Genomic DNA, 16,520 nt, shown 5'->3' on the forward strand with positions numbered 1-16,520 from the left:
CCGTTCCAGATCCGCTACATAAATATTTTCTAGTGATATGGATAACATCTGTAATGCTCTTGAAATACTAAAGCTTTAGAGTAAAACTGAATGGTGTAGTCCTTGCATATTTTGTCCCTCAGTATTCACATATATAAAAAATGTGTACATACATTAGCACTAAAATAATGGCTAAAGGCTCCTGGGAAGTTTAAAGACCAATATACCAATAATCTCTAATGATATGTACCACCAGAGCTATTTTTATAAAAGGCCTTACAGAATTGGGGCTGTGGTACTATAAAGAATATAAGACATCAAAATAACTATTTCTTATGGTTTCCCAATTTCATTGGAAACTTGCCGACATGGGAGCTAAGGATTTCCTGACATTTTCCCTCAAAAGAAACCTATTTACGTGACAAACATAGAAAAGGCAGGTTGGCAAAATAAAACACAACCCGTCACCCAACACCCACAGTGTATTTCAGAAATCTGCCTCTATTCTGAGGCATATTGTTATTGTAAGTTTAAATGACTTACATTGCATTTATTTTACCAAGGTTATTTTTCAAGTCATGTTACCAGAGATTACAAATATTTTCAATAACTACAAACACCGATAAAACCCCAGCAAAAATTGAATCAGCTGTTTGCAGTGTGAACAGCAATCCTTCCTCTCTAAGGCTAATTTGCATGTGACTTGTAAATAGATACAGAGCAAGCATATTTTCTATGATCTGGCAATTTTGTTACACAAGCTTCACTGAAAGTATTTACCATGAGATATTGCCTGGCAAGACAGACAGACTCAATTGTGCCCTGGAGGTAGACAGTGGATTTCTTCTGTGGGTTACTAGGGTCAGGGAAGTGGATCTGAGCACCAGTCCGTTGCATGATATGTTTGATGTTGTTTCCATTTCGACCCATCATAAAGAGATGATGCTGCGCTGCAATGTCGAGCTGTGTGCTCACAGGGATTGCAGAGGCCAGGCTCCCAGCCAGGTGTTCCAACAGCATGGCTGTTCCCTCCTGGGGGGAAATGGGAGAAACCAGTGATATAGTGCTCACAGGCACACAAAAGGAGGTCTCAGACCAATTCCTTTCTTGTCATGCACTCCACAGGCAAGGTAAGAAAACACTGTTGGGTTTAAAACCATGATTGATTTGTTAAAGGTAAGAAATACACTAAACTCTACCTCCTACTCCCATTTTATGATTGAATACAGCATTTAATTGCCACTCTGTAACAGACAACACTGCATGGTTTGGTCCCAGCAGACCTCTTGTGGCCACAAAGGCAGTCAGAAAGTCAAACGAGATTTATCTGGGTAGGTACACTTGCAAAACTTGCCTCTTGGTGTTGGGCTCTGATGTTCTTACCGGCTTGAGATACACCCAGCTGGGACATCAATCTCTCATTCTTCCAGTTCCTAACAAGAACACTTTTTTTACTTTATTGAGATGAACAGGCTCCTGGCAGTTCCTTGCCTTGACTGTCAAATTTACATCTCCAAGCGCTGGATTTGTAAGACCAGTTTTATTGACTGACTGGGCAACTTTCAAGGTTATATAATTGTGTGCATATTGAGAAGAGCTCAGCATGAACAATTTGGGTTTTGTTTGAGTTGTTTTTGAATTGAAAGATGGGTAAGACTAGTATGTGTTCCAGAATTCCCAAAAACCTGAACAAATGTGTAGGAGGTAAACTTACCATCAACGATGCTAAATCCTAAACTTACTTTAAACAAAATTTAAAACTATTTTCTATGCACTTTTATGCATTGTCTGTGTAAGTTGAGGAAAAAAATTCAAATTCTCAGGGTTTGCAAGTGATTATACAATAACATGTACAGATGAGGAAAAACATGCCATCTTAGACATAAATTATAAATATATGACATTCAGAAACCTTTTCAGGAGCAGAGATTACCTTCACAGCACTAGTGTTGTTTTGTGACCCTCTGACAATGACTGTAGCACCATACATTCGAGAGCGCTGTTTGAAGGAAACTGAAACGTTGTATGTCTGACATACATGCTGAATGGTTGGAGAATTCGGATCTGGGATGGGTTGGAGAATTCCAGCAATAGGCAATTCAAACATGAGTACCAATGGAAGCAGCTCCTACAACAGTAATGAAGGGCAGATATTGAAAACCACATCCATACTCAAACTACAATAATTTTAGTCCTCAATCATAATGTACTGGTCAGTGATGATTTAACTAACCAAACGCATCCTCTGCCCAGAGTTCATGGATAAAACTATATTGTCACTTGGAAAAAGGCACCTTTTTTCCCTGAGGGATACTAGAGTGAAGTTTTTTGCAGAGGCTTTTTTGAGTTTTGTTTGGTTGATTTTTCTTTCCAACGCTCCAAAACAGCAGGAGCATTTGGAATAAGGTTGTGTGACAAGTCTGGCTAAAAAATTGCAGTAAGCTTTTTCTAATTTATTTGATTTTTAATTATCCATGCCAAAATGCACTTAAGAGTTGAAGCTAAATGGAAAAGATAGAAAATAGCTACAAGTAGAGAATGACACTGAATTTTTTACACAAATTATACATGAAAGCAGTTAAAATGTGAGAAGCAGAAATTGCCTTTCCCAATACATAGATTCACATAAGCTGCCTGATCTTCCACAGGCCATCTGTGGTGGGTAAGTTAAGATGTAATTTTCTACACAGTATGGAATTCATTTACATCTTGCTTAGAACATAGACCTCATGTTCATGATCCACTTTGGGCCAGTTAAATATTTGGCCAGAATGTGAATCACTGCTATAATACCCTTGGCAAATTCCTCATATGTATACTCACATTTGTTCCTACATTTTGGCTGTCACCAGACAGAGGCAGACAACCCTAGGTTTCTCAAAACCATCCATTTTTTCCCTGACAGGTGTTCTCAAAGGGTCCCTACACTGAGCTAGAGCATTACCCGAATTCTGACTCTTGCGGACTCCACTCCAGCTGGCTGTCCTGCAATAGACACCTGGAAGAGCAAGAATATGAAAAACATTGGATCATATTTTCAAGTGAGGCATGGAAAAGTTATTCAGATAGCTGTGCTCTCCTGAAAAAAAAAAAAATCTAAAAAAAAAATCAACACATTTTACATCTGCTGACATCCTAATTGTTCTCTAAACACTAGCTGAGAACTATAGCCAATAGTAAAATAAATGTTACAGCATCTTAGATTATACGTATTTAAGCAACTAGAAAAAAAGGATACATCAAAAAAATACAGTGGTTTAGGTCAAATAATGGAATTACTAATGTATACACGTGCTCAATGCTAATATTTGGCAACAGTAGGTTTTCTTGAATGTTTTGAAATAACTGTATTTTGCTCAGCAGCCATTAGGATGCACAAGAGGGAATTCTAAGTACAAGGATGAGAGACTTGAAACTAAACAATGCACTAATATTAGCACTAGAAAAGATGTACAATTCAGGCTCAGTGAGTCATCTAATGAAGTTGAACTCTAACAATAGGACACTCCTTTCTGCTGGCTATTTGCTAAGTTTAGTCGTTAACTAAGTTATACCATAAGCAAAAAGTACCAAAAAATTAATCACTATGCTGGGTAAGCCACTGTGTTGAACAGGAAAAAAAATTACAAAAGCAGATTTTTTCATACTACTTCTCTACCATTCACACTAAGTTGCTGTCTTCTGCATGTGCAAAGTAATTTTAGCTTAAAAAAATTAAAGTGATTCATGAGCCATCACAAATTGTTTCCATCTGTAAGATTTGCTCACTTAGGAAGCCCTGCACTTTCCATACACTGTAAATACCAAAAATCTATTTCCCTGAACATGAACACACCATCCCCAAAAAACTCATACTGATGAGAGAAGTTTAGAAATGTTTTATACTCTAGGGAATTACAATACAAATGAGCTCAGTATTAATACTTACTTGGTTGCTTTTCTCTGCTTGATTGTTTCTATTTGAGTCTGGAAAATGGATATGGCATCCCGTTTCTTCCATCACTTTTTTAATATTATTGCCACCTTTACCTATCACATGAGAATGTTCTGTATGTGAAACATCCATCTTCAAGGTTACCCGATTGCTCTGGAAATCAAGCACCCACAGTTAGACATGGTCACAGCCAAACCTGAGTATTTAAGTTTTTTAGGCTAACATAACTTCAAGAATGACATGAAAATTGTATTTCCAAGGTATTTTTGCTACTACTTAACTTCCACTCAAGGATGTTTTTAATGGGAATCAGTTGGATGTCAATTTGGTCTTGTTTTTTTCTAGTGAGGAAATAATGTGGAGATAAATAGTCCAAAAGATGCATCTTCAAAAAAATGACTAAGGCTTTTAAAATACCTCTGGACTTTAATCAACTCTGACTTCAATGTCCTTTTGCAATTAATCTAATTTCTTTTAATTCCATATTCTTTCAGTTGAAGTCACACACCCCTGCTTGATCTGAAAGGATCGCATTATGAAGACTTTGCAAATCAAAGCCATGGGACCAAGTAGCAGTGTTGTTTCTTCCTTAAACAATTTTTTTTGTTACATGAATTTTTAATATACACAAACACTGCCTACAGCTATTCTTAAAAGCTCTGCTGTTCACAGCTCATAGTAATGTTGTTAACAGTTGTGCAAAAAGCGGTGCTTATCACTCACACTGCCCCAAAAGAGCTGCTGCTGAATGAAAACAGCATCTGATCAACAGAAGAGACCTCCCCCCACCCCCACCAAAATCTAGATCCGGTCCTGATGTTTCAGAGTGTAAGAACAGAGCAACTATTAAACATATAACAGCATAAACACTCCTAAAATCAAATTTCAAACGAACAAAATTTTAGGTCCTCTGCAGTGGTTGCATAATCTATTGCTTGCAATGAAGCTGCATTTCAGATTCTGAAGTAAAACCTCAATTCGCTGAACAAATCACCTATGTTTTTAGTCATATGGCTGGAAATACTATTTCTATATAATTCAGATCTGGAAAAGCTGCTTCAAGCAAGTATTTTTCTTGCAAAATGCTTAAATATGTGGGTATACACCAATATCAACATCTGCAAGGCATTTATCGGAGACTTTGCTCCATAAAGTCCATAAATACTTTCTCTTGAAATATGCCCGTTAAAGAGACCAATATCACCACAAAATTAGGGGCTAAGGTATCATTCTAAGCAAGTTTTCTTACTTTTGTGTCCAAAACAGACATGATTTTCTCTTTTGCTTCTTTAACATTTTCTTTTTTTCCAGAAACTTTAATATGGGGATCTATAAAAGAAATAAACTTGTAAGAAAAACACAGTAAAATATCTATAAAAAAATTTCCTCACTGCTCAAATAAATTTGAGGCCATTATTTATAATCTACTGATAAACTGTACCACCAGCCTTTGGGATTCAGCTGAATACCAAAATGTCTTATTCCATCCCTTCACCCCCACAATTAGGATTATCAGATGAATTTACTAAACATGAGAACCAACTTAAAATAAATAGAAATCAAATTTCAAATGTATATCACAGTATCATAAACACTGTCTGCAATGCAATTACATAGCTCACAGCACATCTTAAACCAAAAGTAATAGCAGACAACTCAAAGTTTTTTGGCAGCCCACCAAACTCTAACCCTCCCTCATCATCTTCATTATATTGAATTAGTCTCTACAAATATCTTTTGGCATTTTAACCTGGCACTAAAGGTGCCTCCACCCAAAGTTTTCTCATTGCAGTTATCAAGTGAAATGTAAATGACACTTTATTAAAATAAATTGCTGAAGTTCAAGTACATAAATTAGCAGGAACACCAGCTGATGATGGGTTTTGCCCAGTGAGATCTAAAATATTGATTCTACAGCCCACTTGCTTTACATCATCATTTTCAGATCACTGCCCTTAAACAACACAAGGTGTTGGGCTGAGATAGCAGGTGGAGTTCTGCATAATATACACCTGGTCAGTCAGTACAGACCCAAGTTTGGAACTAAATCAAGTAACAATTACTCCAAGTGTGAAAATTACTCATCAGCCAGTTTAGCAGCACCATCTGGTGTCCAGGAGCACACAGTGCCACAGCGCAAAACATCAAGTCAAAACATTAAATGCAATTTCAGTTACTACATACAAAGAAATGCCCAAATACCACCCACATTTCTAACTGTTATAAACAAGGGTATAATATTGCAGGTGATGCCTCTTTCCTCTGTTCTTGAGTCCTCTTCCCTTTTTCAGTGCCTTTTTCTCCTGTGACATAATGGACTGTTCTTAAAAAAAAAAATTTAAAAAATTCCCAACCCTCTTCTGAATTCAGAATTCTTGAATTTTGAATTCAAGACTCTTCTTGAATTAATGTAATTCATTATGCAAGACAAACACATACATCTTAGGGAATATAAAAATAAATATATTCTCAATGGCAGGAGAAAATAGCTGTAACACAACATATCTGCGTCTTCCATCATCTCAGTAACTGAAATCACTTCCCTACTAAAGAAATGTGAAATAATACAACTTCAGGCTGTAAACCTGTTCTATTCAATTGAAAATTGAAACTCTAAGTCATGCCTGGATACTCTTCATTCCAACAGTAAAAATAAGCCTTTAGTCTTTACCACTGAGAAGTTCTGAGTACATTCAGCTGAGGATACGAAACACTGAAGAACACAGGATTCACTGCCAAGTTTCATGAAGGTCATGAAAAATGCAGCATTTTGAGTTCTGAGAAGCAGATATATTTTATTTTTGAAAATGGAAAAACCATAGTCACTAAAACATGGTACGCACACAGAAGCTACAGAAACTTCAAAAATCTGCTGCTTCAGCCTTTCACAATGGAGCAAAGTCAAACAAAAACCCAACAAAATAGTCTTGAGGGCAATTTCTCTTTTCTTTTTTAAGTTGACAGGAAGCCATGTGGTTCTAATGCATTTAAGCTGTAAATGATACTTCAAGTGGATGTCGCAGTCAGAAATTCCCAGAAGCAGATTCTAGCACACTGTGTGTGCTCCAAGTGCTCTTTAGATACAACCAGGAAAAACACAAGCCCAGACCATCATCACCACTGTGGAGCCGATTTTTACACATTTCAAATATTGTATTTAAATACACATTAGATTATGTGTGGGAAAATTACCTGAAATCAATCCTGGCATCCTATTAGTACCAAAGGAGATTACCATTATTCCGTAATATTATTTGCTTACTCATGAGTGAAAATACAGTTTAGAATACCTATTTTTTCCATTTCTCATCTCAGTTGGACATCTATTTTCTGTTGATACTGACAGCATCAGCTAAGCCTCCTGTATTTCTACACTTGTTTGTTCTTTTAAGATGAAAAAAGCTCAATCGCTCAATTGAAAAAAAAACCCCAAAGAACCCACAAAGCAAAAAAAACTCCACTGATGCCAGGGACAATTCTAAAATATGCTACCAAAATCTTTCAAAATTGGTCTTAAGTACCCTCTCCTTACCTGACTTCTCAAGGACACAGCGGTTGGAAATGGATACAAAGCAGGTCAGTTTAAGTCAAAGAAATTAGTCCTTTGAGAGTTGTTTGCTCTTTCCTTCAGTGAAACACTATTTAAATACAACATCCTCATCAAATTTTGCCGGAAAAGAGTGACTTGTAACTAAAAGATTTTGAAGTGTTTGAATTGGCCTTGCATGAGTTGAAAGCACATTGAAACTATGTATGAGCTGCAGGAAAACTCACAGGCACCCAAATAACCATCAACGAACAGATCATTTCAGGAATCAATTAAGAATTTAGAGAGACAATTGGATCACAATAACCTGATTTTCTGTGTATTTCAGAAACAAAATCTCTTAATATGACTGTGGAATCACAGCTTGTTTGCTCTGCAGATGATACCATGGATTAACAGTCACATTTAATTTAGAAAAAAAAACCTACCTTGTCTTAGGCACTAAGCCAAAAATCTTGGTTGGATAAAGCTTTACATTTAATATTTGAAATACCTACAGGTGTGATGGCAGCAATGCACTGTCAAAGCCCCCAAAAATATCCATGGCACCCTCCCAAGCGTGAAGAGAATTGTCAGGTACAAAACTGTAACAAGTGGGACATGGGTCTGGTACTGACAGTATAGATAAGCACAAAGCAGCACTCCAGTCATGCTCCCACTGATCCATGTGGCGATGGCACCGGCACACAGCCCTGGCTGGCAGGATACCACCCACTGAACAAGGCCAACCAACTCCCCACTCTGTCCAGGTGATGCTATGTCATTCCTCATCCCTAAGGAACATGAGGTTTGATAAATGTTTTCATGGGGGGGGATGGGGTGGGGGGGTGGGGGGGGTGTGTCACCTTTTTTTTTAAAGCCCCCCAATATAACTGGGATATGCTCCATATAAAACTAGAGAGAGCAAAGAACAGGTGCCTATTATAAATAAAGACATGAGACACCAAAGCTTTGCAAACAGAACAAAGGCTTCAGAAGAGGTCTGTGTGCTAGAGGCATATAAGACTTTAACGCTTTATTTAAAGTGTAGTATCAGACCCTGAAAAAGGTTTTAATCCATAAGAAATAACATGATTAGTGTCTTGCAAACTATTAAAAATGCCCTTATATAGTAATCATTTTTTTTCCATCAATTTTGAAGGGCAGTATATTTTTCCTAAGGAATGGAAAAGAAAAAAAATTAACAGGTCTTTTTTCCCCCCCCTCTCAAGAATGGATGAATATTTACATAGAATAGAAAGCTAAAGTTACACAACAGACACTGCTGGAAATTTTTCTCAAGAGTCTTAATTTTGCCAGACTCCAACCTTCAAGTGGTCTTTTATTGCTCCTATCCTCAGATTCCTCACTCCACAGTTTGGCAAAGTTTCACCTCCCCAGTCTTTGTCCACAGCTATACCAGCAAGCCTCCAGCTTTTTTGCTATTATTGTGTGTAACACTTCAGTAAACAAAACAAAATTCTTCCATGCAAAAGTATGTTTGTGCGAGTGCAAAGGCATCTACGCCAACTTCTGCCACACAATAAATATCTCAGATATTGAAGCTGTTTAACTGTGTAGGCCTCTCCTGAAATTCAAGTGTTACATTTAGTGTCTGGGGCAGCTCTTCAGACCGCAGCTATGCATCCAGCTTGTTTACAGGATGAACAGCCTTAAGTTAAGTAACACAAATACCAAAATGCCATTACTCTAAAAATAGCCAGACAACTGGGCAACACCACGGCAGATGACAGTCATTCTTAAGAGTGGCTGATTAAGATTTGAATAGCCTGAGAGTATTACAGAACTTGAGCCATTCAAACAAAAAGACTCAAGAGACCCAGCATTTTTAAGGGACAAGTTATGAGAGTGTCTGTCCCAAACATACCAACAAAAACACACTAAGCTATGTGAGAAATTAAAAGGGAAAAAAAAACCCCAACAAATTAACACATAGAAGGTGGTCCTCATCTGAAAGGGCAATTGATCACTCTACAACAAGATGAAGAAACATAGACCTATAAAACAAGTGAATTAAGCGAAAAGGTAAAAAAAATCTTCCTATTAATATGGAAGAAAGGATAATTAAATTTGAACAATTTATTTAATGCTGATAAATATATTAGGAAATACTGTGTGTACAGTTTTAGGAGTGGATATTCCCTCACCAAAGTAGATGATTGTTAATAGCCAAGAGAGACTTGAAATAGGTTCAAACTATTGCCATGGAAAAGCAACATTAAGGCTAAAAGCGCAGAGCAAATGCTCAGGAGTAAGGGCACATGCAATAGAGCTTGACTGAATAATAAATTCATCACTTGTGCACTTGGTGCTGTTGGCTTGCCAGTCTAAAAGAATCCTTATCCCCTCTCCAATACAACTCAGGGCACTCACTCTTCCTTCCCAGGGCCTGAACCACTGCAGGAAAAAGCTGCTCGTGTATTAAGGCAGAAAGCAATGAGCCATTTCCTACTGAAGACTCCTGAGTTTTCTCAGAGGTATCACTCAACAACACACATCTTTTTTCCTCATTTTAGCTGAAATTAGACTGCAGCATCATTTTCTATGAACGAGATTTCGCCCAGCTAACTTGGACATGATCAAAAGCCTACCCAGAAGTTCATAAAACTCAACATGGGCTGCAAGCAATTAACAGTGTCCTCAGAGAGACATATCCTGAGGCTCTGGGTGTTCTGGGGGATCTATTTGTTGTGGACAAACAACTGTTTATGAAATGTCCCTGGGAGGAGCTAGAGCCAGTGCCTATATGTGCACACACATTTGAAAGACTCTTTGTCTCCTCAGGACTTTTTCACTCTTAACTTTCCCCATTAATGCCACCTAACTCCAAACCGTTTTTAGAAGAATTTCTGTTCAACTCTGGACATGAGAAAGAAGCTGAGGAAAAGCAAACACTTGTTGCACTGTTCCTGCACTCTGCTCTCCCCAGGAAAGGCAGTTTACACGCAGCCCTTCACTCTTGTTACGGTTTGGTTGCTGCCATGCTGTCACCTGAGGAGCATTAACCAGCAGAACACCGCTTCTCAACCCTGCCCTGTAACAAGTGCCTGATGTGCAGCCAGCAATCCCCTCCTCACTTCTCACCATTTACAGTAATACACTTATATCCACATACATACACAGATATGCACAGACATACACAGATATTCACACAGTAGAGACTCAGTAACACACCCACCTTACAGACACAAAAACCCAAAGAAATGCAGCACAGCACCTGGTAGAGCAGGGAAAAGAATCTTGTTTCTCAAAGATTTCAGTGTAGCTCAAAAGAAAATGTCAATATCTGCAAGAGGCTACTTAAAATGGCTCTTAGAGTGAAATCTCTGTTGGATGTAGTCTCACAAATTGAAAGAAATGAGATGCACTTGAACATGAATCATAGCTGAATCCCACATTTGGATCTCCTAGCAGCTTTGAAACATCACAGCAGAACACTGAAAATTCAAAATGCCCAGAATTAAGTGAAAATTAGCCAGAAACATCAGATAAGCTTTAAAAAATAGATTACCTGTACAATATTATGTTTGGAGAAATAAGCTATTGATGACTGGATTTCAGACCACTGACACAGGAAATGAAGTTGAAAAGACTTCTCTTAAAGCATAAGCAAAGAGGGAAGACAAGGAAGAGGTAACAGATCATATGGCAATTTAAACAGAAAAGTGACCAGATTTCAAGGGAGAAGGGGAAGGCCAAGGTGGAGAAGAAAACCTGAAAAGAAGAAATGAGAATAAATTAATTGTAATCACCAAGACACGCCATTTCAGTTACACAACTTCAGTTACCACCATGATTAGCTTAAATTCCTTTTTACTTCTGAAAAGAGCCATTAGGGACATTTTGCAAATATAGTCAGCCACAAAAAGGCACACGCCATGCAGCCCTTCTGCCCTTGGGCAGTTGATCTTCAGCCTTTAGCCCAAGAAGCCACCCTAAGCAAGGCAATCTCTCAGCAGGACACAAAGTCTGCAATGGCTTATTTTTTTCAGCACAGACCGAACAAATTCACAGTTCATGACTTAAATTTATCTGTTGCCATTGCATCTCAAAACACAGACACAATCACAATGCCTGGGGAAGAAAATAAGATATACAGAGAAGAAAAAAGCTGTAGTACCGTAAAATCAGCTTAACAGAAGACCTAGAGAACAGCCACAACATTCCTATCAGAAATAACACCACTGTATCTTCACTGGACATAGACTCATACTCAGGGTTGCAATTCTGATGCATAAGCCATGAGATAATTATACTTTTTCACACACATTCTCAAAAAGTCCTTGTGACTATGTTTTTCAAAACAAAAAACATCATCTGACTCGTAATCTTAAATTAACGCCTCAGGCTCAGCCTTCCTTGCAGTGCTCCCACATCCAATCCCTGGCTACTGCCACACCTTTTAATGTCTGATTCTCTGACTGCATCCTGCTGTGAGAGCTGGTTTGGGCACAGCCACCAAAAGGATGAATTCTGTGGCTGGACCAGGAGGATGCAGTTAGTCTGCAGCAAAGATTAAGACTCTATATAGGCCTGAGTGAGCAGGACAAACAGAACCGTCCTCTTGGGAATCAGGATGGAATGAAATGTTTTCAGAAAGATAAAAACAGCTGCCTCCCAACAGGACATCAGACAAAGATAAGCCAAAGAGAGTTCATAGAATATATCACCATTACAAATACTTTACTTTCCCTGTTTTAGCATCACACTCTGTGAAATGAATTTTCCTCAGGAAAGTTTTCCTTGCCCAAATTATTATATATTTACACAGTATTTCAACTGTATTCCTGATGAACACGGTCAACAGGTAGCACTTGTTCTTTGCTCTCTTTTTTCTAAACAAAGAAAAAAATGGCAAGTCCAGTAAAGAATCATCTAAACTGTATTCTTGAGAGCTATTCAAGTAGTAACAGCTACATGAATTAGATGAAAATGATGACAACCCAGTAAAACTTCAGTCTGAGAGTCCACAGGAATACTGATTCAAGGGCTTAGTAGGCTCTTAAAATGGAACTCCAATACAAGCAGACAACTTTCACTGCCTAGTTTTTCTTCCCATGTACCAGACATTAATTACATTGCTTACAACAGATACTAAATAAGAAAAAGTTCCTGAACTCTTTTTTGAGGCTGTAATTTTCTGAGACAGTGTTAGATCATTAACACATACCCATCTCTACATCTTGGGCTTGAAATATGAAGAATCAATACATATTTTAAATTTACCATGATCTTAAGTGTATAAAATTTGACTCAAAAATTACTATATTATCAACAAACTTCTGCCACTGACTGTGACTATTTGTTTTATTATTTTTTAGAAGCACAAGGTATACATTTTTTTTCCAGCCAGCATGGCAATGTATTGGCTTTTTCCATGCACCACCACTGTGCAGGCTGTAGTCTCCAGGAAGACAAAGACAAATAGAGAGATAAGGAAAGCAGTGTTTTCATCTTCCTTCTAAACCCACTTGGGATGCACCTGATCAACAAAAACATTATCCATCTGGTGACAATTGGTTCTGAATACTAAAACTTTCTAGATGTTTTTACACCAACAGTTTATTATGTGAATACCAAATCACATTTTAATAATGTAATAATTGACCATTTCTTAGCTTTTAGCTTGGCAATATGTGTATGGTACTCTGAGATATATATCTATCTGAGATATATATCTGTATATACAGATATATACCTGTATACCTTACATCAAAAGGTTCTTATCCACATATATTAAATTAATTTCACCAGTATAACAGGCAGTTCACAGCTGATTTGGGAAGAGAACCTTCATCTCCTGAAGAACAGTGACTTAAAAACATCTAGTTTTCTTTTCTTTTCAGGGAGGGGCCCAGAGCAAGCAAACACTGCCCACACTGTGGGTAAACACTCCTCTGTAAGGGTAACTTCCTTGTGATATACTGAGAAATAAAAACACCAAACACCTGAAAGATGTCCAGCATTGCCTTTCAAATCAAGAAATCATTCCTGTGCTGTTCTCAGATGAATTTTCTCTGCACCACTTCTGTCATCTGTCTCTCCCCATTATTAGACTAAGAGCAAAACTCACCTCTGTGAAATTAATCAGCTATTGAGCATCTCTGCAATGTGAATTTCAGCAGTCACTTTGAGAAACTGCATTTTGTGTCCCAAAAATTGAGTTTAAATAGAAAGATGGGCACCAGAGTGGAACACAGTTTACATGCAAATGCAGTGCAGAGTACATTGCAAGGTATCTGCTTGCTATAAACTCCTAAAAATCCAAACCCAATATATTAACTAATTCCAATTTTCACTGAAAGATCATGACAAATTTGTACTCTCAAGTAATTTAATTACAGCAATAAGTTTATATTACTGCATTCCAGGGCCTGAAATTTCAGTTTTACTACAGTTACTGCCAAGCACACTCACTGGATGCTGAGCCCCTTGATAATTCCCTTCATATTACAACTGTGTTTGTATTTTACCCCTCCCTTTTCTGGCCAAGTGTAAACAAATCTGTTCTTTGCAGAAAACACAGCAAGCCCCGATCAAAAACACAGAAGTCCAAAATCTTCCTACTCCTACAGGAATGACGAAAATTCAAATCATTCTTGTGTAAGTGTAGTTAAAGTACAATGGCCTACAAAGTACTGCTGGCTCCTTCACTACTTAGATTTTCCTTAAAACATTCACTAGCGTGACCATAAATACATTTCATCTTCCTCTGAGCCAGTACAAACTCATGATTTTAAGCCCTAATGGCTGCAGGCACACACTCCCCCAGCACAGCAACACTGGCCAGCTGAGCACAAACGAGATAAAAGGCTCAAGCAAACGTGACTTTCTTTCAAAGCCTTCTCGCCTGGCACCTACCCTGCACGTGAAGAATTAACGGCTGGGGCTGTTTGCTGAAGTGGCAGCAGTCTGCAGGCTCCGAAAAGTGACTCCAGTAAAGGAGGGATTTGCTGCCAGCTGCTGGCACAAGGGCTGCTGTGGGTTTGTGCGTGTCTGACTGCTCAGATCAGAGAGAACCAACACGAACTCCTGTGGCAGAGTTTCAAATGGCCTGGGATGGTCTTTCTGTCCATTTATTTATTGCAAAACAAGGAGGAGTCATCTATGCTTGAGTCAGCTGCTCCAGAAACAAAAGAAATAAACAAACTTGTGATCTAAACACAACGGTTCTTTAATTTTTAAAGTACACAATTGTGGGGTTTGGGGAAATTTTTCTTCAGAATATAAGAAACAGTATGCACTGACAGCTTCTCATTTACAGAGAAAGTTAATAAAAAGCAGATGGAGGTCATAATATAGCAACTACAATACATGCTGTAATTAATCTGGCACTCCAAACAATAAACACAATGTCAGCAAGAGACTCACTTTAAATCTCTAAGTCAATTACAGACCGATTGTCTCAGCAACACATCACAGAAATTATTGACCATTTACAAAGTTGCACTGAGGTAAGAAATCCTTCATCTGCAACAGGTACTCCGCAGGTTAATTAGGAAGCTTAGCACCGAGTACCTAGACTGAATACTTGGAGAAATATTTAAACTAAAAAGACTTTTTCCCTCAAATATTCACAAGCCAAACAAACAAATAGAAAACAGCAGAATTTTTCCACCTTTACATCTCTCCCTGAGGAGACCAGCCACTGGCAAAGAAAAACTGGATAATTCATGTGCATGCATGCATTTTAAATGGCAAAATACGCAAATCTTGTCACTCTTGGCAAGTTATTAAAAAAACTAGGCTAGAAGATAGTGAGGCATAGGAAGTTTGGGCCTCCGGACAGAGACTATGTCTACTCAGAAAAACGATGGCAGTGCTGTTACATTTGAAATGCTGAGAAAAATCAAAGAAAATCATTGTTGTTTCAAGTTCTACATCCACAGTTGGAAGAAAAAAATTGAAAATCCCTGTGTTAGTTTTCCAGTAACTGATTCTCTAAAGAAAAAATAATTACAGCCCCTTTCCAGCCATCTCCTACAAATATTTCATGTCCCACCAATTTGAATCAGGAATATGTAGAACAACAGCTGTGGACAAACAACACAAGTCAGCTGAAAATTTTCCCCACAGTTTAGCTGTCTAAATACTTGTGGGAGAAGACAAGTTTTCCATTAATGGCAGCAAAATCAAATTCTAGCTCACAAGTGTAGCAAAAAAAACCCTAAAAATTGATAACTCAATCAATAATAATTTTATGTCCTATTCATAAAGTTGCCTTCAACTGATTTTACCTGCGTAAATTTCAACCAGCATTAAAAGATTGTATATTATACCAGGCATGAGAGTTACTTCAAAAATTACCAGCAAACACTAGAAAAAAACCACAAAATATGACCCAGCACTCCCCATGCTGCACCTAAGTCCTGAATGCCAATGCTGGGTATAGGTTTATGTCAATATTTTAGTCAGCACATACCTTACTCTTTCTGGATAATCTTTAGCCTGCCTATACAAAACAAAAGTAAAAAGAGTGAGGGAAAAGGCAAAGGCAAGGGAAAAGGCAAAGGCAAGGGAAAAGGCAAAGGCAAGGGAAAAGTGTCATTAGGGCAATTAAGGCACTGGCAACTGAAAGAGGTTGGGAAAACAAAAACCCATCTTAATATCAGGAAGTAAACAGCACCACCTCTCTCCACAGCTCTTGCCCATATCTTTTCCCTGGCAGCAGATGAGAACAGAACAGCAAAGGGCACCACTTGCAGACACAGATTTAGAAATTGCAGTTTAGGCATTCTAAGTTACCAGATGTTCATTTTCAGTTGCTGCTGATGCTGGCAATGGCTGGGGTTAAAGTCTTATCTGCAAAAATAACAGAAGATGAAGAAGCAAAAAATATGAAAAAAATATCTGTGTCTGTCACTGTACATTAGGAAGACAAGAGAACAAGAGGAAATGGCCAAGAGTCTCTTATTTCTTGACAATTTCTTCTTTTGGGCTTATATGCTGCTTACACTGCTAAGAAGCAATTTTCAATATAATGAGTCAGCTGATTAACAGCATAACCCATTTTGTCATAGCTTTCTTATCTTTATCTGGCATTCTACCAATAATTTATGC

General features: G+C 37.9%; 1 protein-coding gene across 2 annotated transcripts in view; it reads right to left on the reverse strand.

Moving 5' to 3' along the window:
* Positions 1-16,520, reverse strand: part of BICC1 (BicC family RNA binding protein 1) — a 92,612-nt gene that overhangs the window by 18,518 nt on the left and 57,574 nt on the right. Inside the window, exons 1-6 of one of the 2 annotated variants that reach the window (XM_014250462.2) lie at positions 10,972-11,076; positions 5,163-5,242; positions 3,908-4,066; positions 2,924-2,977; positions 1,913-2,107; positions 760-1,011 (exon numbers count right to left, since the gene is read on the reverse strand). In XM_014250462.2, coding sequence (XP_014105937.2) covers positions 760-1,011; positions 1,913-2,107; positions 2,924-2,977; positions 3,908-4,066; positions 5,163-5,183 — 681 coding nt within the window. In that variant the 5' untranslated portion in view covers positions 5,184-5,242; positions 10,972-11,076. Of the gene's footprint in view, positions 1-759; positions 1,012-1,912; positions 2,108-2,923; positions 2,978-3,907; positions 4,067-5,162; positions 5,243-10,971; positions 11,077-16,520 lie in introns of those variants that run through there. The other variant, XM_005520437.3, reaches the window with a different exon arrangement.

The sequence above is a fragment of the Pseudopodoces humilis genome, chromosome 9 (assembly GCF_049639895.1).
Source record: "Pseudopodoces humilis isolate 2021_Gansu_Grassland_sample_001 chromosome 9, ASM4963989v1, whole genome shotgun sequence".
Taxonomy (NCBI): Eukaryota; Metazoa; Chordata; class Aves; order Passeriformes; family Paridae; genus Pseudopodoces; species Pseudopodoces humilis.